Source organism: Molossus molossus, unplaced genomic scaffold (assembly GCF_014108415.1).
Source record: "Molossus molossus isolate mMolMol1 unplaced genomic scaffold, mMolMol1.p scaffold_m16_p_5, whole genome shotgun sequence".
Classification (NCBI taxonomy): domain Eukaryota; kingdom Metazoa; phylum Chordata; class Mammalia; order Chiroptera; family Molossidae; genus Molossus; species Molossus molossus.
In genome coordinates, this window is record NW_023425388.1 from 86,025,138 (window position 1) to 86,049,491 (window position 24,354).

General features: G+C 39.1%; 1 protein-coding gene across 1 annotated transcript in view; it reads right to left on the reverse strand.

Moving 5' to 3' along the window:
- Positions 1-24,354, reverse strand: part of LOC118616995 (ABI family member 3 binding protein) — a 188,635-nt gene that overhangs the window by 39,503 nt on the left and 124,778 nt on the right. The window contains exons 47-54 of the mRNA XM_036242520.1: positions 20,267-20,326; positions 19,634-19,681; positions 18,795-18,875; positions 16,008-16,085; positions 11,789-11,854; positions 10,830-10,904; positions 3,530-3,607; positions 1,983-2,087 (exon numbers count right to left, since the gene is read on the reverse strand). Of these exons, the coding sequence (XP_036098413.1) occupies positions 1,983-2,087; positions 3,530-3,607; positions 10,830-10,904; positions 11,789-11,854; positions 16,008-16,085; positions 18,795-18,875; positions 19,634-19,681; positions 20,267-20,326 (591 nt within the window). The remainder of the gene's footprint in view (positions 1-1,982; positions 2,088-3,529; positions 3,608-10,829; positions 10,905-11,788; positions 11,855-16,007; positions 16,086-18,794; positions 18,876-19,633; positions 19,682-20,266; positions 20,327-24,354) is intronic.

Here is a 24,354-nt window from a genome sequence, read left to right on the forward strand (position 1 = left end):
ATCCATCCCCAGGTCTGGGCCAGTCTGGGAGTTTAGAGAAAAGTGGCGGCTAGATTGAATCGTCCAGTCCTCCTGGGAAAAGGAATAATTTTCAGACAATAAAGAGTCAAGGGCCACAGCACTGACCCAAACACCATGGCCCAGCATGAAACCATGGATCAGTCACTGGATGGGCAGCTGGTGCAGACTCACGCCCCTGGTCCTGGTGGGACTGGGCCATGGTGAGAGGGTAAGCAAAAACCAAGAGAAGTCACTCTGCAGCCTGCAGGAGCTTTTTAGGTTTGGCAGAGCCAGCAGGAAATGTTGGCGTAGCACTTTTACTCTGGCAAGGGGAGCAGAGGCCTTAGTAGGTCTGGAGACGGGAGTGGAGGACGCCACACTGTAGCCGCAGATGGCTCGGGGCACATGTGAGAGAGAACGTGTTCAGAGGACACCCAGAACATTTTGTTAATTCCTGAATTCAGGATGCACTTTCTGCCGTCAGGCCGAACTTGCACCACTGCCCTTCTGTGTTTGGCTCCTCCGTGTACCCGTTTCCTTTGCATGAGAAGTGTCCACCAAGAGGGGTGGGTGGGGGCGGGAGTTCATCTCAGAAGTGGACTGTGCTTGTGGTTCTTCAGGTGGGACGGGCAGCACCACAGCCGCACATATTGGTGGGAGAGAACAAGGACTTTCCATGGCAGGAACCACGTCGTGGGCTCCCACGTTTTCTGTGGGGGACACTCAGGCATCACTTTCAGCCTGTGACGCATCCAGTTTTACCCCAGGTTACAACTGAGGAAAACCAGATGTCCCCAATGGAGCCATGTCCCCAGGTCTTGACAGGAGGGTACTGGAAACATGCGTGAGCATCTGAGTCCTCCTCCTGCTGATGAGGAAATGATCTAGATTCCACTGTGCAGAAAAGCTTCTCCATCACCATACCCTCCTCTTATCCTGGGAAGAGTGACATTGTTCCCTTTCATGTAAACCCTTAAGCCTTCCATCATTCACGGCTGTCTTGAACTTTCATCCTGACCCCAGCTACAAGGTATTTAGAAAGTAGAGATGGTGGAGAGAGGGAAGAAAGGTGGGGAGACGCTGTGATTTGCTGGCAAGTCCAGTGGACGAGCCCTTAAGAGAAATGAGGTAAAGCTTTGCTCTGAACCAGGTCAATTTTCAGATTTCTTAATTTCATTCATTTATGCAGTCAGCGATAACTTATCAAATACCGTCCAGGAGCTTATCAAATGCCACCAGCTCTGCTCCTGGGAATTCAGAGATGTGCCCAGTCCCCATGGAACTCCTAGTCTAGTAGAAGAGAAGTGACAATTCAATCTTTGCTCTGACGGAGGTGTGTATCGAGGACAGGTAGAACGGAGACGCAATGCTAAGACTACTTTGGGGAGTTAGAAAACTTCTTCAAGAAAAGAGTGAAGTGTGAGTATCCCAGGTGACTGGGAGGGGTCCTTCTATGGGAAGGAGACAACACATGCCGAGGCATAGAGATAAGAGGCAGCTTGACTTCTAAAATATATCCCTGACTTGTTGCATGGCCTAGAGCTGCTAATATTTTAGTCCCCAATCTTTCCCTACTACCATAATCCTGGGCCAGCATAAAAGCTGGTGGACAGGGGAGCTTTCAACGAGATGTATGGAATTTCATTTCAGGAGACAGAATGATAAACTGATGACAGGGCATCACATTTTCTACTACCCCTGGTGGGTTGGCAACATTTAACATCTTGCCCCACTTCTGGAAGGGCCCGAGTCAGCTTCTGTCTTGGATGTTCAAAGATGGTTTCTTTCAACCCACCCATCCAGAGTCAGTATACGAGTGCTCAAAGCTATTTCTAATGTCTGCTCTTTAGGGCCAACACAGGCATGCATCACACACACCAAGGGCTTGCCTGTTGTCTGAGCTAGAATATCAAGAAGGGTTTGTGGTTGGCTAGTAAAACTGAAATCATGGAGAGAGAAGGAAATGCATATGGCTGACCTACCTGCACTTCCTGGCTTTCCAGTGACATTATTTGGTGGTAAAGGTTTTCTTCGTGGGGGCGTAGGTCTAGGTGGCAAGGGTGGGCGGCGAGAGCCTGGAATTGTGGCTAAGAGATTATATTACAGATAACGTTGTCATAAGGATTCACTCTATAAAAATCACAGGTTGTAAAAAAAAATATAACGTTTGCTAAGTAGTAATTAAATGACAGAAGATAGATTCTATAGAAAAGTGTCTGAGTAATTTCTGATATTCTTCTAAAGTGATGATTGTAACATAACCAGGGAAATGAAGCATCTTAGTATATAAAAATATCTTCTAGTTACAGATAAAAATGTATAGGTATATCTGCCTTTGAAAGGCTGTATAGATCTATAGAATTTAACATCTTTAATTTCCCATTTAGTCTCAACAGTAGCATTTTTGGGCTTCATTTTCTCCAAATGCCTTTGATTTTGAGACAACCTTTTTACTCCATTTTAGCTTTAAATTGTTAAAGTGTATAATTTCTCTTTCAGTGGGAGATTTACCCCACCCAAACTTACTATGTAATTATAATGAAACAAACTCTTTCAGAACTTAAATAGTTACAACAAAGGGGCCCTGATGGCAGAGTCTATAAGCCTGTGTCCATTGCGAGCAGGATCGGTGTGAATGGTTGTACACAAGGGCGCCTGGCCAGAGGTGTGTAAATGGGAGCCAAAGTTCAGCACCACGAGCCCTGGTGCAAAGATGCCAGCCCAGAGGAAGGGTCTGTTTTTGTAAATAGCTTACCTAAAGAGTGGAGGGAAGAGGCCACGATTAAAAGTTGCACCAGGCGTCTACTTTGCACAAAGGCTGGTAAGGCTAGAGGTGCCTGGGGCAGTCTATCTTAACCCAAATTGTCTTTGAAATCTCTGGTATAGCTTAAAAACTCATCTTTGCAATAATATATGCTGATTTTAAAATCTTCATGTACAATTGACAATTAAGGAAAATGCCCTGTGGCTTTAAGTGCTTCTTCGGAGACCAGAAAGTGTGCACACATGTGCATGTGTGTGTGTGTGTGTGTGTGTGCGCGCGTATGAATGTGGGGGAGCGAGTGGTGCTGCTAGAATACAGGTCTGTAGCCCAGACATTAATACACCCGAGTAGATGTCACAGTGTCCTTTCAGAAAGCATAGAATTCTTATTCAATGCTAAGATATTCCAAGTCACCAGCTACATAAATTTGGCCTAAAATATAGAGCAGTAGTAAATTAGAAACATAAATCATTTTGGGCAAAAGTATATTGTAATAAATTACACAGAGCAAAACTTGGATATGAGGAAGACTAGAACCCACAGTGACTCACCAACACTTGTACATTGTGGCCCCTCGGAACACAGGATAAAGTAATTATTTGAATGGTAACCCATTAGAGGTTCTTACTAGTGTTTAATCTGTGCACAGAGCACTTTTCATTCCCCACGTATAAGATTTTGGAAGGCTTTCCTCGCAATCCCCTTGTCCTGTTGGCATGGCTCTGACGCTTTGGGGCCGTGCAGAGTCAGCATCCTGTCCCTTACCTGGTTTCTTTGTGAAGTGGGTAGAGCCCATGGACACATTTCTACCAGCACCCGATGGCTTTGGTGCTTGCTTGACCCCTAGGAGCAGAGATAAGAAAAAGGAATAAATAAATACATAGCAAAAATGTGCTAAATGTTCCTATGCACAGAAACTTGGTAGAGTCGTGAGTGATAACATGCTTTCTTTGCAGAGCAGGAACACTGGTGATTTCGTGCCCAGACGTTTTAATTGGCTTCTCCCATCTGCATATGAAAACATTCCATGGGCTACCTTCATTGGTTGTGATATTTTCTCTACAGAGTTAAAGTTTGATTGTGGATTGTGGTTTTTATCTTAATTTTCCATTTGCCCGCTCGGCCTTCCTGGGTGGCATTGTCTCACCAGGAGGATTTCATTTGCAGCGCTGGGCCTTTCTTTTCCAACATTCATGGGTACATTTTGTGGTTTTGAAAAATTTTCCTCCAACCCCTCTATCCCCATAAAAAATAAAAATTAAAAAACCCTTAAAATTCTGATGTGTTTGGGTTTATAGTTAATGAGTTGACTTTTAAAATATTTCTGGAGAGGACCTGGCTGTCAGACTGGGTAGGCCACAAACTGGACCTGAACCTCTGAGGTTTGTAAATTAAGCCTGGGCAGGCCTACAACTCCAAATTGCTGTTTGAAAGCAACCGATCTGAAAATTACTTTGTATGATATTTGATCTCCTAAATTTCTCAAATGTAATCTGGTGATTATTATCTAAATACCCATTCATCTAAATACTCATGCCTGAAGTTCAAGTGGCTATTTGTAAGGGTAGAAAAAACCAATTTAGGTTTCATCCTTTTTTTTAAATCCTCCCCCAAGGATATGTTTTTATTGATTTTCAGAGAGAGCAAGAAAGAGAGAGAGAGACATTGACGTGAGAGAGAAATATCAATCAACTGTCTCCTGTATATACCTCAAGGGGATCAAACTCGAAACCTAGGTAGGTGCCCTGACCAGGAAGCGAACCCACAAACTTTTGGTGTATGGGATGATGCTCCAACCAACTGAGCCACCTGTCCAAGGCTAGGTTTTATTCTTTTAAAATTATTATTGTTCTTTTGCATTATAAAATAATCTTCCCTGATGTGGCTGACAGTCTTCATTAAGAAAGAATAGAAACAGATATTTTTAGTTATAAAAAGTAAATATCACAGTTAGATATAATGGTTCACCATAAAAGAACAATCCATACTCTCAGAATTTTATAATTCACATATTAAAAAATAAGAACAATTAATATATTAGTTAGTACATTAACAATGAAAACACAACCAAACCCACCTTATTAAATTAAATATGCAACAAAAGCTTTGCTTGCCAAAAAAATAATATCCCCATATTAATTTATGAAATTATATTAATTATAATTATCTTAATATTATAAATTAACATTGTTATAATTATTTGCATAATATTTTAATTTTATTATAATTATTAACAATATAATAATGATTAACATTAATTAATGAACCTCAATATTATAATCCATACTCTCTGCTGCTTGAATAAAAGATAATATATACAATCATGGTGGCCCTGGCCAGTATGGCTCAGCAGTTAGAGCATCAGCTTGTGGACCAGAGAGTCCCAGGTTCGGTTCCCGCTAAGGGCATGTACCTCGCCGGCAGTTTGTCCCCGGCCCTGGTTGGGGTCGTGTGGGTGGCAGCCACTCGATGTGTCTCTTTCACGTCGATGTTTTTCTCTCTTCCTCCCTCTCTCCCTCTCACTCTATCTAAAGATAAATGCCAAAAAAATGTCCTCGGGTGAGAATAAAAGAAAAATCATGGTGAATGTCTATATGGAGCCATGAATTAATTGTTGCTAATTTGTGGTAGGAAAAAAGTGTTTCTGGGGTCAATGACTATTTTGTGGCTAACACCACAGGCTTGGTGAAAACAAAGGGCTCATTAGTTTTTTTCCTGTGTCCCGCTGTCAGTGGTATAGGGCCAGGGAGATGACTCATGTGGGTGGTGCTCTGGGCACGGCAGAGGGAAATGGAAAATGTTTCCTTCTGTGTCACTGGGATAACCTAGCTTGGTGACATTTGACTGACCACTATTGTTCAAAGGAAAAAAAAAAAGTATTATATACTGTAGAAAGCCAGTAGGCTGGGTGTGCCTTCAGTATACTTCTTCACAGCCTTTCTCCAAAATTTTCTACCCTTAAAATATTTTGATTCATACTGTGCAAGCACCTTAGATGTTCTTTACCTCATTTGCTCCTTCTAACCTTCTGTATGGGAGATACCCCTCAGGTCTCACACATGAGGAGACTCAAGGCAAGAGGAGATGAAGCACCTGCCCCAAGGACACACAGCCAGGAGCGGTGAGACTCAGACCCGCATGTGCCCAGCTGCTAGTCTATCTCTTAAGCCCTAAGTGGGACAGTACAGAGTATTCTTTCTCTTGTCATTTTCTTCCTTCTCTTATTCCTTATAATGACTCTAAGTGACTTTAGTCCTAGAGTCCTATACTCTGTTTTCTGGTGGTTTAAAGTGTCACCACTGAGTGAGGGCTAAATGGCCATGATGGAATGTGTGTGTCATTCAGCCATGCCACTGCTGTGTGGGACTCAAAATAACACAATACAAGGCTGACAGCAGACCCCACCGGGCACCTGCCAGATCCGCCAACCACGGACTGGTGAACTGGAGATCTAGGAGAGAATCCAAAATTTTGCAGGACTACTTTATGAGTAAGATCATAGATATAAACTCCCCTGGCTTCTTTTCTAATTAAGGGAGAAATTGGCAGAAAGCAGCCATTTTCTATTACTTTTTATATAGGTAGAGACAGAAGTATCATACTGTAATGATCCTTAAATGTAGGTATCCAAATCAGTAAAGTGCCAGCTGATACACTGGACTTTTGCTAGCCTGTAAACCAGATAAAATTGGGGGTAGATGAGAACATTGGTTAAAGCCCTGCGAAGGCAGCCATGGGGCTCAGGAAAAGAGCGTTGAACTGGGGACAGGAGACTGAGCCCCAGTTCTGGCCTTGCCTCCACCTCACTGTGGTCTGCATGTCAGCTGGGCAGCAGAGGGAGCACAGAGCTGCAGACCAGTGAAGTTTGGTTTCCCTGAATCAGAGAGCAAGTGAAGGCCAAAGGGAACTGAGAGGAAATGGGGGGAGGGGGGACGGGGATCCAGTAAGAGGGATACTGCAGAGAAAGAATCCTCAGAAACTGGCACATAATCAGCCACTTTGGCCCAGGCTGTGACCTGAATTCCTTTTCCCTCAGGCAGGATTAATTCACATATTTTCTAAAGTGCAGAGTTGGTTTTGGAAGCACCAACACTTGAGGTTCACCGTGGGTCCCCTGTGGCCAAATGGAAATTCTCCAAAAATTTCTGGATTTACATAGTTCACCTCTTAGGAACTTATTGTCAAAAATGAAGTAATGATTCAGGTATTTTTAACCATGGTAAAAAAAAATTTGCAGAGAAACATCGTAAACTGGGCATTAATTCCCAAATGTATCAGAAACTTTATTTCCTGTAACCAAAAAGGAGTAGTATTTTTGGATAATTGCTCTCCTTAACCATATCTCCAAATCTCAGCACCTAGCTAAAAGGTCAAGGGTGATAAGCCAGCAGACTGGGAAGTGTAGCCACAGCTCAAACACATTCCTCATCCAAGAGTTTGGTTGTCAAGCAAACTTCATGTGGGGGCAGTGAAATGTACCTCATTAGGATGTAGAAAAGGGAGTCTGGGGTTTAGGTATTTAACATACCTGCCAACCCACATGTGCCAAGATCATTTCCAAATTACACTTTGCCTGGCACATAATGGGCCTTCAATAAATGTTGGTTGAATAAAATAATAGCTGCACAACTCAGCAGCTTTCTTCTAGGGAGAAAGTTGAGAAACTGTTTAGTACAGTGTTGGCAAACTTTTTGTTAAGGGTCAGACAGTAAATATTTTCTGCTCTGTGGGCCATATGTCTCTGTCACAACTATTCAACTGTGCCACTGTATTGCGAAAGCAAGCTATGTTTCAATATCTCTTTATTTACAGAAGTAAACAGTGACCTGGATGTGGCCTGTGGTGCTATAGTTTATGTGATCTCTGATGCAGCACATGTTTGTTGCATCTCTGAAGACAGATCCAAAGTTGGTTATAATATGTAGAACACATCAGTTAAACTGAGACACAGCTCTAGAAACCGTGAAAAAAAGAGATGTTGTAAAAATGACCTACCTAAACCCTCAACCTCTTGCAGGCTACTCTCTAATTTTGAGGTGGAGAAATATTTATGCATATAGGTATGGAATGCACATAAAGTAGAATAAATATTTGTAATAATGTTATGAAATAAAACACTTGGCTCAAGACGGTTTAAAGATTTCTGTGGTTTATGGAAACATTGCAAAATTTTTAGAGGCCTAAAGAATCAAAGGTTGATAGTTTTGAGGTCTTAGAATCTTTCTTCTTTAGTCTTCCAAAGGCACAACCATACGAGACCTAAGGCCATAAAGAATGTGTCCTATAAATCCTAAACACTTTCTTTATTAACTTTTTTTTTTTTGTAAAGTATCTGGGCTGAAAACTTCAGCAAGGAAAACCATAGGAAAATGTGTATGAGATGGATAATAAAGATAAGTATTCTGTGAAAGATGTAAAAGTTAGATGAGAAATCAGTTGACACAGAAATGCCGTTTCATTAAGACTCACTGGAGGCTAGAATGTATATGAGACAGTGGGACTGGGTCAGAAAAGAAAATTCCCTTACTGTGAATACCTGTATTTCTGTAAACAAATCAGATCGCAACTATGCAGAATCAAAGAAAGGTAAACCCATGTAAATCTATAACCTGGAAAATATATATATATTTAAAATATATTTTTATTGATTTTAGAGAGAAAGGAAGAGAGAGGGAGAGAGAAAAACAAACAAACAAACAACATTGTGAGAAACATCGATTGGCTACCTCCAGCACTCACCCCAACGGAAGATCAAATCCACAACCTGGGCATGTGCCCTGACCAGGAATCAAACCAGCAACCTTTCAGTGCATGGGACAATGCTCACCAAACTGAGCCACAATGACCAGGGCCAGAGAAAACATATTTTAAACATTCTTTTTCTTATCAAATTTTTTTTAAAACATTATTCCCTAGGCAAATAGTCTGAGAGCTGTTAAGTTTTCCTTTTGTAAGATGCTAAATAATGTCATCTGTAATTCCCAATTTTTATACTACTTATTTATTTTCTTGACCTATTGCATTGGCTACATACTCCACTACTATTTTCAACAGAAGTGGTAAAAATAGAAATGCTTGCTTGTATTCTTGATGTTAGGAGAAAAATATTCCAACTTTCACTATTAAGGATGTTAACTGTAGGTTTTTTTTTACCAATGCCCTATATCAGTGAGAAAAATTCTTTCCAGTCCTAGTTTTCTGAGAGTTTTCATCATGAATAAATTTTGAAGTTTGTCTAATGTTGTTTTTTTGTATTTATTAAGATGATCATAGGATTTTTCTCCTTTTTTTCTGTTAATGTGGCAAATTGCACTAATTTGTTTGAATGTTGAGCAGATCTTGTATTCCTGAGGTAAATGTCATTTGGTTGTTATGTGTTATATGTTATTGTGGTTGACATGGAAATGTACCACCTAGATCTTGACCCTGAAGGAGCTGACAGCTGGATGCTGTCCGCTGACTTCACTCCCTGCAGGTGGGCAGCAAGTCTTTCCCGGAAGGGAAATCCCAACAGACAGATTTAGAACACAGAATAGGTGCAACATAGTCTTGCTGAGGACAAAGGTGGAGCAAGGATAGGGAAAAGAGTGAGTTCAGCTTTGTCTACCTGTGCCCACCAGCCCCCTTTTACCAGCAACACTAGTTAAATTGAAGAAGCCCTGAGAAGAGATCATCCACGGCTAAGTTAGATGAGTTATTATTATATTGTTGACTTCATACACAAGAAGGTAATACGTGTCAGTTTGTGTTACAATTGGCTTTGAAAAAAAATGTTTATATTGTTGATAAACTAAAATATAATGACTCTTTTCTCTCTGAAGAACAATTAGCATTTTCCTAGTGAGAATCAATGCTTGATCATATTAAAGGTTGAAGGCTTTTAAGTTTGATCATAGCTAGTTTTTCTTTCATTTGCTTTGATGACATAAATGCTTTCTTCTATTTTTACTTGAACAAACTTGAAGAAATTACTTTGAATATTAAGAAGTTGGCACTGTTAAGAGCCAGATTGTTTAAGTTGATTTGAGAAATTATGCATTGCCTAATCCCATGGTTGGGAAAATAAAAGGAGCAGCTGAGCACAAACAGATACCAGAATTCTTTCTTACTTTTCATGACTCAGGAATTTATACCAGTTATCTCATTACTTGATTAGAATTTGGAAGTGAATTCCTAGAACCTCAGACACTGAAATAACCTAGCACAAAAAATATTCTAAAACAAGTCTAAATGATTTTTATACTGAATACTTTCAGGTATTATTCACATCTCTTTCTCATTAGGAAACCATCATGGGTTGATTAAATATATATCATTAAATACTTGTTTTCATGGTTTTTTACATAAACAAATACAAATTTTGTATTATTTAAAAAATATTACAAGGGAATGACGCAATCTTATATTAAGTCATTAAAACTATTGTTTATCCACTTAGTGAGTTGAGAGTTTAAACTTTTATCAGATCATTGTCCCAATTATCTATATGATGCCTACTCTCACAGATCTGACTAGATTAGGGCAATACCATTTAATTAAGCTGAATGATTTGAAAACATTAATATGACTATAACAAGGGTAATCAACTGTCAATTACTATTGTTATTTAAATATTAAATTCCAAATTTCTAACAGATTTAGGTCTTTTAAAAATTATAAACTTGGAAACCAAGTGATTTCAGTCTCAAAGACCAAATCTCTGTATGGAATGTTTTCTGAAATTAAGAAAAAAAGCTAATTTGAGATTTTAATTCAATAATTCATATTTGATCAGGATCTTTTAGAGAATCAAGACTAAATATTTAGTGAGCTGGATTTAGAAAAATAATAAATTCTTCTTTAATATTTTCAGAGACACATGAAGCTTTGATTTTGGAATGCATCACAATTTTTAATTCCTGCTATGCTAAGAACTTCCAAAACTGGTAAAAAAATAAAAATAAAAGAGAGAGAGAGAGAGAGAGAGAGAGAAATTGAAGAGAGAATTCAACAAAAGTATAAAAATTGAATGAAAACATTTTACAGTTTTGGTAGCATCTAAAGGAAATAAATTTGTCATCAATACCTGTTCCCATTCCATTTTCTTTGGGCACCCCACTGGGTCTGGGTCTACTAGGTCTGGTAGTTGTCTTATTCAGAACTACAATAAACAATAAAGTGGGAAAGAAATCATTCAGACATTTTCTTATAAAAATATGCAGCCAAGGAAAACTAAACTTCCCAGAGAATTGTAAATCACTTAACCAGGCAATAAAAAAATGATGGCTTACCAAAAAGTGTTATTCAGAATATAGAAACCACAATTCTGGTATAAAAATCATAGGCTTGCATTTGGAAATAGAGACCTGAGTTAGTACTCTAATGTGATCACTGGGCTTGAAAAAATTACTGGCAAAGGAATTTATACTACTAAATAGGAAATATTTTGCTTCATTTATAAGCACTAGATACATTCCAAAATGCACCCCAGGTATGTGCCCTTGACCGCAAATTGAACCCATGACCCTTTGGTCCTCAGGCCGATGCTCTAACAACTAAACCAAACTGGCCAGGCCATGTTTTTTTTTTTTTTTTTTTAATCATCAGAAAGAATCAAGTAAAAATATTCTCACAGAAAAAAGGGCCTTTTATACTAAAGATACTATCTTTTCTTAAAATATATTTGAAAGCAAGTAATATGTCACAGAGAACGCTAATGCTACCCTATAATTGCATGGAAAACCGAAGAGGTGTGTGTGTGCATGTGTGAATTATTCACAAATACTATTTAAAAATAATTTTATACTGGTAAAGTTCCATAGTGGGCTCTGAATCTGATCCTCCTTAAAAACCTCAGTCAAGTCTTGTCAGTTCCATGGATTCATCATTATCTTTCTCTCCACATATCTTCAGAATTTTGGTATGTTCTTTATTTCAATTTAAGTTTTCAATAGTTCTCCTTTGGTGCATCTGGCTGTTTTAATATATTTTATATCTTCTCAGATGTGCTGATTGTTTAGGTCATCAGAAAGAGAAACAACTTACCAGGTCTGATATGTGGTTTGCCGTGAATTCTGGGCCTCGCAGGAGTAGTGTATAATCTGTGTGGTGCTGAAATAGAACAAATGTTTTGCGTTTAATATCCAACACTCCAAAGTCCACTAAATCAAGATTAAGCTCCCTAGGGACCAACAACTTGTATAGTTTGCATGGACATAGAAAGAATGTTCTCAACCTCTGATTACACATTACAGTATTGATTCTAAAGGAAAATAAAGCAAATGAAAATATTCATGACTGGATATTAAAATGCACATTGTCAGAATGAGTTAGATCATTTCTAATATGTGTTAAAGATGACAACATTAATCTATGTTTTTCAAGAGCATTTATTTTACCAGATAGTTGCTTAACATGGCAGCTAACCATCCATCTATCCATCCATCCATCATCCATGTGTCCATCTGTTCATCCACCTATTCATCTATCTGTCCATCCACATCACTCAATTAGGTAGTTACTGTGAAACATTATTTTGCCAAAAAAGACAAGGCAAAAAGTAAAATATTTTGAGGTAGGTAAGAAGAAAGGAGTAAAAACGTGATCTCTATCAAAATGTCTTAACTCATGAACACTGCAATGAATACATACTCACTTAGTGCTATCTATTACAGCTTTATGATGAGAGAAAATAACCTGTGGTGTCCTGCACATCAGAACATCAAGAGAGGGAGGGCAATGAGCAGAACTCAGACATGCTCTGGGACCAACACATCAACTTGTCATTTCCTCCTCCTGTAATACAGGGCCTGGTACAGTGAGGACTCCTACTGAAGACTTGTTGAATAACTTAAAAACTGAGCTACCACTGCAAACAGGCAAATTCTTGAGAAAGTCAGCTGAATATTTTTGCTTCCTAAGGTTTTAAGTATGCATTCACCCTGGAATTTGTCCATTCTTCCCTTCCCTCCTTTGCCCCCTCCACACAGCACACTGCCTCCTAACTCCAGCTTCTTGGTAATGCTTTAGCTAAGACTGGAGAGAAAATTTTTTTTGCAAACTTGTAAGTAAATTACATCTTTACATTGGTTTTGTTCATATCTTGAGTGGGTATTTATGTAACCATAAATCAGCAAGGCCTTGCCTAACAAGTTAAAAAAATACACCTGCAAAACAGATTATAATGTAGCTCATTTATAAGCCTCCAACGTAAAGACTGATGAGCAGAATTTGCCATATTCCAGGCCAAAAACAGCAGACACATACTGAAATTCTCTGTAGATTCAGTGTGGGCCTTTCAAAGTATAATAACTAGAGTGAACAGAGGTACTGATGTTATAAAATATGAATTCTCACACACCCTGAAATGCATGATGATGATTAGCCAATGTTTTCTCTTTAATTTTCTTTGAGAGTGGTAGGATTCTCTGTCAATTTAACATATTTCAGCTTTTCATGTTAATTTCTTCAGTGTTATATTGCTCTCACTTAAAGCACTACAATGATCATGGTTCTTATTAGTCTCATTTTAGAAGAAATGTAAATTTTAAAACTTTAGACAGAAAAGAGACTTAGAGCAAAACACAAAAATAATCAGCATGGTATTTATTATTTCAAAGCCACAGGATCAGAATTTTTTATTTTTCTAGTCTTTGCTTACATCTAGAAAGAACTGTTATAAAAGAGCTGAGATATAATTTAAGTTCAGGCTATCAGTTATTCATATTACTCATCATCAAATAACACATACCTTTGAGAAAGCTAAAAAAAAAAAAAAAGACAAAGGAACTTTGTGACAGAGTAACTATGTAAACATCATCTCCACAATTTTTGGTGACCAATTATAAAAAATAATTTTAAAAAGATGGCTTTATATCTGACTAGTTTTATAAAAATCGATGCAAAACAAACATTAAAAATACTGTATAAAGATAACATAAAAACCAAACAAACAGGAATTGTAGGAGAAACACCTTGAATGATGCATGCCCAGGACAGGGAAAGGGAAGGCATATTCAACTTTCCCTGGGTGGGGTAAGTATCAGGGGCTGAAAGAAGTAAAATAATAAAAATATTCCCCAAGTGCTCCTGGCCAAGTGGATTTCTACTATGGGTTGAGATGAGAAGGGCAAAGCAGAAGAGTGTGAACATTTCAGGGCTGCAGAGTGCTTTAGGGATTGTCTCGGTAGACAGTGGAGCAAGGGTGCCATGGAGGAGACGTGCTGGAGCTTCTTCCGAGCACTTGGCCCCAAGGCTGAGGGACTGGAGGGTCATCATAATGCATGGGTAGAGTGCAAAGATAAAGAGAAACAACTTCACCACTACAGCATCTATATCAAATCGTTGTGTGCTGTCTTGTTCTCCTTATGCTTGATGTTACAAGCAAAATAACACATCACATCAAAAACAAAACAGTTGATTGGCTTCCTCTTCTATAGAGCTGAGGCACACATTTGTGAGAACTGGGCCAAAAGGTGCTGCTAGTGACACACAGCCTGCCTTTACCAATGCTGACCCTCTACATCCAAGCAGGGTTATTGGGTTGAACCAGGTTGTGGATGTCCTTCAGATGGGTTCTTTCCTAGGACGTCCTTTGTCACCCTATGAAAATGAATTTCTGGTGAGTCCGGAGACCTTGGCACAAGTCTAGAAAAATGTGGATCCCAGGGTGGTGCAGTTTTCACTTACGGTAAGGATCCATGGAACATAAGATAATGAACATACAGTGTATTATATAAATTGTCTTAACGGACAATCTGATATCAGATCCTGGATATATATCCAATAAGTTGTGAAACTGCTATCTAATAAAACCATGTTCTAGAAGGAATTTGATAAAAATTCCCCATGCACTGGTGATGGTAACACAATACTGATATTCCCACAAAAGTAAGAAAATGCAAAAACAAAGAAAGAATAGCCCTATGATCTTTTATCCTCAATTCTGAAACCTATAAAGTTCTAAAAAGCTGAAAACTTTCTCACTTGGCAACACAACTTGAGCTGAGTAATCTCTATTTATCCTACTTATTGTAAGAGTGTATATATTTTGCTGCAAAAAATCAATGTGTTTGATTATGAGAATCCAGCTATCTTATTTAAGCCAGACATTAAAGAGGTTTGCAAAAGCATAAAAATAGAAACATGTAAAAATGAGGGTGGAGTATGGATGAAACATTTGACACATTTTTTGTTAATGAGGATATGGGAGGCCTGTCAGTGTATTAGGTTTCTGTGTGGATTTATAAATAAATAAAAAGCTAATAAAGAGAAAGGTGATAACGTAAATAATAAAATCAATATCTAAAACATAATACAAATTAAACCAAACAAATAAAAAAAAGATTTAGAAAATTGACGAGAACTGTCCTATATCATAGTGCTCACAGAAACATTTATTTAATAAGTACATACTGCTCTACTTACTATAAATATACAGCTATCATTTTCTCTTATTATTTCAAATTTCTTCTACTAAGCCACCCCCCAATTATAACTGACAATGAATAAAATAAACTTGTCTTCCAACACCTTAAAAAAGTTGCTTTTGCTTTCTGGGCTTCCTTCCACATGAAAGAAGAAGAGACGGGCAAAAGGGGTCACTTAGAAAAAAAACAGAAAGAAAGAAAACACGAAAATACTAGAAATCCACAGCTGTTAAAACTCAGAACAAAAAAATAACCCTCTGAGAGCATGAAGATGAGATACAGGTTTGTGCAGGTGACTTGACTCCCAAAATGTAGGAAGGAAGAAATTAAAGAAAGACATTCTGGAGAAAACTTCTCTAGAAATTTAAATATTAAGTCATCTTTAAAAACTGATTGTTTCTTACTAGTTTCCTTCCTCAGGCCACAGCAGCAATGTGTTCATCACGTTGGGGAGCTGAGGTACAGAAAGATAAAGGAGAGAAAGAGGAGGGCTGGGCATGCAAAGGTAACAGATTCTTATTTATCAAATGTACAAAATGAAGCAAATGCAGGTCAATCAAGAAATAAAAAAGAGAGCTCTCATTGTTAGTTATCATCAGCATTGAGTGTTCGGTCATACATTCAAAAGCAAAGCTCTAACTAAAAAACTTGTCTTCCCTACATTCAACTGATAGTCATATAGATGGTCGTATGTGGCTGACGTCCTGCACCTCTGAAATGAAAAACAATCAAGTAATTCACTGTGATGAGAAATAACTTTCTCTAAAGAAATTTTATTTTCTAATTTAAAATGAAGAAAGGAAAGTTACTTTCTAGAGGAGGGGAAATATTATTACCCTGAGTTGTCTTTGCCAATTCAGTTGTTCGTGGAATCTTAGTTGTGAAGACTTCTTGGGTGGACTGGTCTGTTTCTGCTGGGGAAAAGCACAGTAAGATGGCTTGCTTTAAAAATGTTCATTATGAACAATATAAAAAAAACAACAACACTCTTTCCTTCCCCAAGCAATAAGAAAAATGTAACTTGCATTTATAAGTATACCCACTCATCATAATGATTCAAAGTTAATGGTACATTTTAATAACTCTCATTTATTATATTTTCCCTCTTCTTGTACTAATTATTTTAATGATTTCCAAAAGCTTTGAGCTCAGGATCACTGTTTCATGATGCTGGAGGTGGTGATACTTGGATGTGCCTCCTAACTGCCCTCCTGTCTTCCCTATTCAAAAAATACCACAGCCCTGGCCGGTTTGGCTCGGCAGTTAGAGCGTCGGCCTATGGTCTGGAGAGACATGGGTTCGGTTCTCACTAAGAGCATGTACCTCGGTTGCAGTTTGCCCCTGGCCCTGGTTGGGTTGTGTGGGTGGCAGCCACTCCATGTGTTCCTTTCACATTGATCTCTCTCTCTCTCTCTCTCTCTCTCTCTCTCTCTCTCTCCCTCTCTCCCTCTCCCACTGTGTCTGAATAAAAAGTAGAAAAATGTCCTTGGGTAAGGATAAAAAAAAAAAATCCCACAAGTTACTTAGATGAGCTGGAAAAGAAATAGATCAGATGAAAAGATGTGTATTTACACCATATAAGAATAAATATTTTTTTATTTTCCTCATGGGAAAAGCAAAGTTTATGTTTACTGACATACAGACACATTTCTCCTTAACAAAATGAAAAAAAAGAAGTGTGGCAATAGTTCTACCCTCAATGTTATCTCGGATTCATTATCACATCATGCAGGTGTAGAAATGACGCTGTTCACTTTGGCACATACTGGATCTAAGGAGATACTTGGTGCAAATAATATACTGTCATCTTTTTTTTTCTTCCTGATTTGCTTCTTAATCTGGATTCAGCTCACAAGAGAGATACGTGAGATAATGGCAGGTGATGGTTCTTGCTTCAATAACCCAAAATACAGCACAAAAAAATAGGGAGTGTAAAAATAGGAAGAGAAAGAAAAGATATCATTAATAAAATAAATTAATCTAAAAAAAATAGGGAGTCGAACTTAGATAATTAGCCTATCTGGCAGTAGTACCTGAAAGTACTTTTGGCCCTGGCCGGTTCGGCTCAGCGGTTAGAGCGTCGGCCTGCGGTCCTGAGAGACCCGGGTTCGGTTCCCGCTAAGGGCACGTACCTCGGTTGCAGTTTGTCCCCGGCCCTGGTCGGTCGTGCGGGTGGCAGCCACTCGATGTGTCCCTTTCACATCGATGTTTCTCTCTCTCTCTGTTCCTCTCTCTCCCTCCCACTCTACCTGAACAAAAAATGGAAAAATGTCCTCGGGTGAGGATAAAAAAAAAAAAAAGAAAGTACTTTTGATTTCACCATGATGAGTGGCGTTGGCCGTGTGGGCCTAGGCTACAATAGATGAAATTTGGTAATCAGGGTATATTTGCTCATTCAATTTTTAATTTTTTTTCTCCAAAAAGAATTTTATTTAAAAATGTAATTCGTAACTTTATTTCAGCAGACATACACAAAAAATGGGTTTATTTGAAAAGGGCTGAAGGGAGAACAACAGGCCACTAATTTGAACACAGCCATGTGGGATGTAAAAGGACCGGGCAAAGGAGCCAAAAGTCACAAGCTGGGAACACTTGTTTTCTGGTTCACTTTCAGCCAAGGGTCAGGCAAAGTGGGATTTCCCACACAATAAACTCCCCAAAAGCATGGCCAGCTCATCCCAAACAACTGTCCTGACTCATCCATCCTTATTTCTCCAGGCGACCAGCATGCTCATCAGCTGTCAGGCCGCCAGTCTGCCCTGTGCCTCATTCCCATCGGTCTTTAACCTGAAAGGACCTTTGCATCTTTAACTTCAGCTGTCACTCCCACTTGAAGACCCAGTGTAAATGTCACCTCCTCTGTGAAGCCCCCTGCTGCCTGCAAGCAGTTTGCTTGTTTAGCATGTTGCTCATTTCTATCACACTCTCTGTACAGCGTAACACTGGGGTGAAGCCCAGGAGCTCTGGTGACTGAGTGTGTGGGTTCCAATTTGGCACTGACATTAGCTAGTGACTTGGCCTAAATTTTAAATCTCTCTACACCTCAATGTTCTAATCTGTAAAATGGAGTAAGTAATAGAATCTACCTCACAAAGTTATGTGGCTGAAATTAAAAAGTACATGTCATGTAGCGCACCGGGTGGCCCTCAGGAAGCACCACTATCACTGAACCTTGTCTTCATAGTAGATGGCGAGCTCTCCAGGGTAAGGGCCCACCATTAACACAGTTTTATTTGGAAATATCCATTGCTTAGCATTGTGCTTCGTACCCCTAAAACACTTGATAAATACTAGATGCAATTTCCTCCCAAATGCAGTTTCAAATACAGAAAAAGCAATAAAAAAATATAGCACTGATACACTTTGAGACATTTCAGAATACTTGGAAATTTGTCAAGATGCTTTAAAATATTTTCATTTTATAGCAAAAATCACCATAAATGTTAGGACAAATATATAATTAATGTAAAAGAATCAAGTGAAATGGAGATTTTGTATAATGGTAAAAAGAGATGCTCTAGTGCTTGGAAACAACCCATGAGCACAATGCACATATGGCTTCTTTAAGAGCAATCCCTAAAAGGTGGGTCCTCATTGAACTGAAATGTCAAAATAAAATTTACCCAGAGTGGTTTGTAGTTCCTCTTGACGGGGACTTGGTGAAATCATAGGAATGAAAGGGCTGCCTCGGGTCTCCAAAGGAGCTGCAAAAGATAAGCACCAAGGTTTTCAATCTCTAGATTCAAAAGCCAGTGCCAGACCAGAATATTACATGAGATTCCTTCATCTGAAACAGACAAAGGAAAATATCAAGTCATGGAGAAGAAAGTAAAGTGTGCACAGAAGCTTCAGGAAAATGACTGGAATGTTGGAGCCATGGTTCTCAACGTTTTTTCCTACTAGAATAAATGACATTCATGACCAGACCTAGTAAGATGAGGGATGGGCCAGACACAGCCCCGAGTCGGCTGTAGCTCTCCCACCCAGACAGCACATAGGATCACAAAATGAGTGAGAATATCATCCCTATGTTTACCACAATCATCTCGTCTGCTCAAGTTTATTTTTTAAAATAAACCAATGGCAAATTTGAGGATATTGACCAATATTAATGATAATTAATTGCCAGTAACGTTCACAACTTGCTAGTGTATCACACATAACACTTGAGCTGAGAACCACTAAACCAGCAGGAAATGTTAACTGGATGGGCATGGGTGAGGTGGAATCATTTTGAACATGGAGATAAATGAGGTAGGTGAGGATGGACTTGGTAATGAGTTGTCAAAGCTTTCACAATGAAAGCATTACTTTTCTGTTTTGGAAAGAGTAATAACGAGAATGAAATGATGAAATGGCTTGAGAAGAGATGATGTTTCAATATGATCATTTGAGAAAGACCTGTAATCCTGATGGTGGCAAAGAAAACAATTAGAGTTGGTCAATATGGAAAAAGCATTACCTATTGTTGTCTCTGGCAGATCAATTCTAAAGGTAACAGGCTGCAGAACTAGGCCAAAAGCAAACCAAAGAAACATAGTCATGAGAATTACTACCTGGTGAAGTAAAAGCAGTTTCTGTGTTTCTGCATGCATCCACTCTGACATTTAACATTCTCTAAGAACCATAACAAATATGAGAAAATTCTCTATATTAGATGCTACCCAGGAAATGTAGTTTAGTGAAAACATTCACGTTTGCATTCACTGTCACTTTAAGGACAGTTTTGAGGAGACTCCTACATGTTTGACTTAATAGTACACCCACAGTTGGAATGTAGTTATAGTTACAGTTTGAAAGAAGGTGAAAATGGTCGGCTCAGTTAATAAGTCGGTCTTAAAATTTTAGCATGATCTCCAATTCAATGAATACACTTCCAGGAAAAATAAACGAATTACATATTATTCCCTAGTGTTAACCAGGGGGAAAAAAAAATTCAAACAGACGGTATGATTAACCCTTCTCAAAAAGAAATACACATTTTGTATTCATACTTTTCTTCCAACTTCTTCCACATCACATTAAAAAATATTTACCTCAAGAATATTTTTTGAAAAATAGCCTTCCTACTTGGGAAAATAAAACAGCTATTTACCGGGTTCGCTCTGGGAGACTTCACGGTCTGGCTTACGGGGAAGGAGCGCGTCTCCTGGAACTGAGAGGAAAAGGTCAGAAAACACCGAGTGCCCTGCACGTCCCGCCTGGAGGGAGACCGCCTGGAGGGAGACCGCCCAGGGCCACCCTCCTGGAAAGCACGAATGAAGCAAATGTCCTCTCCCAGCGGCTAAGGAACAAAGCCGAGAAGACACCCATCTTTTCAAAATGGAAAACTGTTCCTGTGCGGGAAGGTTCTAGTGGGAGTAACAGTTGGTCACAGTTCATTTTGAAGCCTCCCTTGGGGGGAGAGGAAATTGCTACAGTGATAAACACAAGGAGTGGGTCTCCCTCAAGTGAGCTTCAAAACAGAAAGTCAGTGTGTGCCCAAAGTGCTGCCACTTGGCATTTATGCTAAAATTCCACTGACAGCAACAGAAAACACCTCGTTTAGATAAAGTCATAAATGGCTTACAAACTGATGGAAACAGCAAGAATGGCAAAATTCTTGAATATCTAAGAGAAGAACGAAGTTTTATTCTAATCGATACTAACAGTTATTACGGGGAGAAAAGAGAGCAAAAGAAATCAGCCCCTCAGTAGAGGGTACCACATGAAAAGTTGATGGAGTGCCTGTTACACAGTAAATACTCGAGACATGTTGCCATTTTTGTCATTCTCACTGATGTGGCTTTTAGCAGGGCCTCCTGACATATGAGGATATGAAAACAAAGAACAAAAATGTCAGCTAAACAATAAGCCTATTTCTATTCCGTCCCTCATATCCAGTATGTTTTTAATGCCTGTGTCCAGTTCTATTTTGGCAAAAATAAAACAGTTGACTGAGAAACTGATATCTCGTTTCTCACTGGGGTAAATTCAAGGGGATTTGCCTACTGGTGGCACCAGATTTTTATGGCAAAGTCTTCTTCCAAGAGCAAGATCATGTGCTTCTTTGACTCAGTTTCCACACAAGGAGGTCCTTCTCAGCCCTACTCTCTCACGGAAAGGTTTTCCTGCCACTCTGAAGATCTCATAAACACCAGAGTCCCTTTGGTAGGCAGTGTACTTTTCTGGCATTTTATGTGATGCTGAAGAAACATCACAGGCTAGAATTCAGGCTAGGATTCTGCCTAAGAGAAAGATGCGAAAAACTTTTGTACCAGGTGGCTATTAGGCACCACTTTACCATTAGTACAAAAATAGGTGTTACAAAATGAAAATTCTCTTTTTATTGCTTTTGGGCATATTTCAGGTACATATCACATGTGTTCTTAGTCTAGGCCACTAAGCACCAGTGAAATTACAGTTGTGAAATTTGTTCCATTGAAAAGAAACTTGACTTAATTAGAACTTCTATGAGCTAAAAGGTAACATCCAGGGCAACTTGAGAATCTAGATTTTTTTTTTAAAGAAAAAAAGCAACTTCAAAAAGATCAGTGGTTGACAAAATTAGAGAACACATATCACAACAGTGAATGTTTCACCTTTGCTGTGAAGTATTTTGGGAATTCAAATGGTAAAATATGAGGAATTTCCAGTTGTAAATCAAACTAAATGTTTATCTGGAGGGCGAAGGAGAAGACACTTTGATTTGGCTCTGGGAAGGTCATGACCATACAAAGCGCCAGTAGTTTATAAATAACCTAATTGGTTACAGTGCTAGACTATACAGAGATGAGCTGGGATCAGGGAGGGGAGAAACAGAAGAAATGTGGAACAATAAATCCACCATACTGTAAACACATTACTCGCTGCCTGCTCTAGCTGACTGAGGAACTTAGGCTGGGGGAATGGGGATTCCTGCTGCGCGATTGGCACTTTGTAACCATGAAATGATGATTTAATAAACTGCCAAAGCAGGCGTTCTAAAGCAGCTAAAAATCAGTGGGGGAAAAAAAAATAGAAATAGTCACAGGAAAGGGTTATGAATCACTCTCTTGCTTGGTCAATTGCAGCTCCAAGAAATGTATGTTTTTTTTCTTTTTTCTTTTTCCTGATGTGGCATGCCTCTGTATTAAATTAAATAGGAGCATGATTCCTAAAACCTAAATCTTCCATGCTGGGGGGAACAATGTAAACAATGACAATTTTTTTGAGAAGTCACTTTTGATTTCCTTATAAGTATATTTACATTACATTTTAGACTCAATTATATTAACCAATTTACCATGTTTATTAACGAATCAATCAATGAAATGAACTTTTTTTTTTTTTTTTTTTTTTAATAAAGGGCACCACTCCAAAAAAAAAAAAGTTCAAATAACATGTCCTAGCCAGATGGCTAAGTTGGTTAGAGCATTGTCCCACCAAAAGATTGTATGTTTGATTCCTGGTCAGGGAACATACCTACAGTCAGGTTTGATCCAGGGTTGGGCTTGTGAGGGAATTGATTGATGTTTCTCTCTCACATTGCTGTTTCTGTCTCTCTCTCTCTCAAATCAATAAACATATCCTCTGATGAGGATTAATAATAATAACAATACCATAAAAGTTCAACTAACAAGACAATTATGAGTGAAATGTCTGATATGGACAAATGAAAATGAATGTGCATGGATGTTTTGCCAGATGAGATAATCGGTATGTTATTCCCTGATAAAGATGGTGAAATATTAAGTCTGCAATAAGGTCCATCCCCACAGCAGCCTGCAACGAGACTGAGCCTTTAGCAAAGTAATACGTATAGACTACATACCCTTTCCCCTCCAGTACTATGTTCCTTTCTCTAACCTGGTGCCCTTTGATCCAGTCTAGGAGGAAGCAGGTCCTGCGCCCTTTTGGAGGCCACTTTCCAAGCTTAACCTGGGCTCTTGGGCCACCCTCCCTCCCATCTCTTCTGGGGCCTTTCACTTTCCATTATTTCTATCATCTTTTTTCTTCATTAGTCTATATTTCCATTTATCCATATGTTTCTTCCCCTCTACCTACAAAACAGCTCAAATGCTCCAGTATCTTAAAAAAAAATTATTCCCTTGCCATAGCTCTTTTTTTTACACCATCTCTCCCTCTCTTGCTCTTATTCCTTTGATCAAAACCATCTCTCTGACTCTGCTTCCTGGTCTCTCAATTATATCTTCTTCATCCACTGTGGTCTGGCGTCCCCTGAACAAACCTTCTACAACCATGGACCAGTGATTCCTTACCAATCATTGTGAAGTCCAAAATGCTCTGAAAGTATCTTTTTTTTTTTTTTTTTTTTACAAAAAACCTCATTTGACAGCCAAACCTAACTAAAATGGGCCTATTTACAGTTTTTATGCATCTTGTGTGGTATGACTCTCCATGCTTCTCAAGGTAGACATATTAATATGCTGTAATCAATGGAATATGTGCTGTTTTACCTTTGTAAAACCTGAAAATTGCTGAATGCCAAAGCATCCACCCATGGTTTTCAGATACGAGCTTGTGGATCTGAACGGTCAAGTCCAGCAGCTCTTCGGAACCCGCACTGGCATTGCTGACCACCCTTCCCCGCCCCACCTCCTGACCCCGTCTCTCCCATCTGCTGGCTCCTCCTCCTCTACCCACTCCTGTATGTGACTGTGCTGCTCCAGGCTTTGATCTCTGACCTCTTCTTTTCTCAGTCTGTACTTTCTCCTGGATGATGTCATCCACTCACAAGATTTAAGAACCTTCTAGACAGGTGGCTCCCAAATCTATATCCCAAATCTTGACTTCTGTTTAGATACCCTGAAATACATTTCAATCACCAGTTAGATATTTCCACCTGAAAGTCCTTGTGGCCTGCAAACCCAGCAGAGACAAACACTAGCCTTTATTCTTCCCCATGGAGTCATCCTTCTCTCCGAAACACCGTTCGTCCATTGTCTAGGCCCTGGCAATTCCATCTCAAAGGAATTTCAGCTCTATTCTCTTATTTCCTACTGCAAATGTGCTGCAGTGTGACTGCAAATTAGAATTGACCAGAGAGAGTAGTTTACACAGAACATTTATGAAGACTGGATAGCTTACGGAAATCTAGATTTTCTTCCTGGTTTGCTCCCAGTGACCGAAGCCTATCCAAACACTTGTGGGCCAGAAGTGTCACCACAGAGCCAAGCAGCCCTTGGTGTAGACACGAATCTA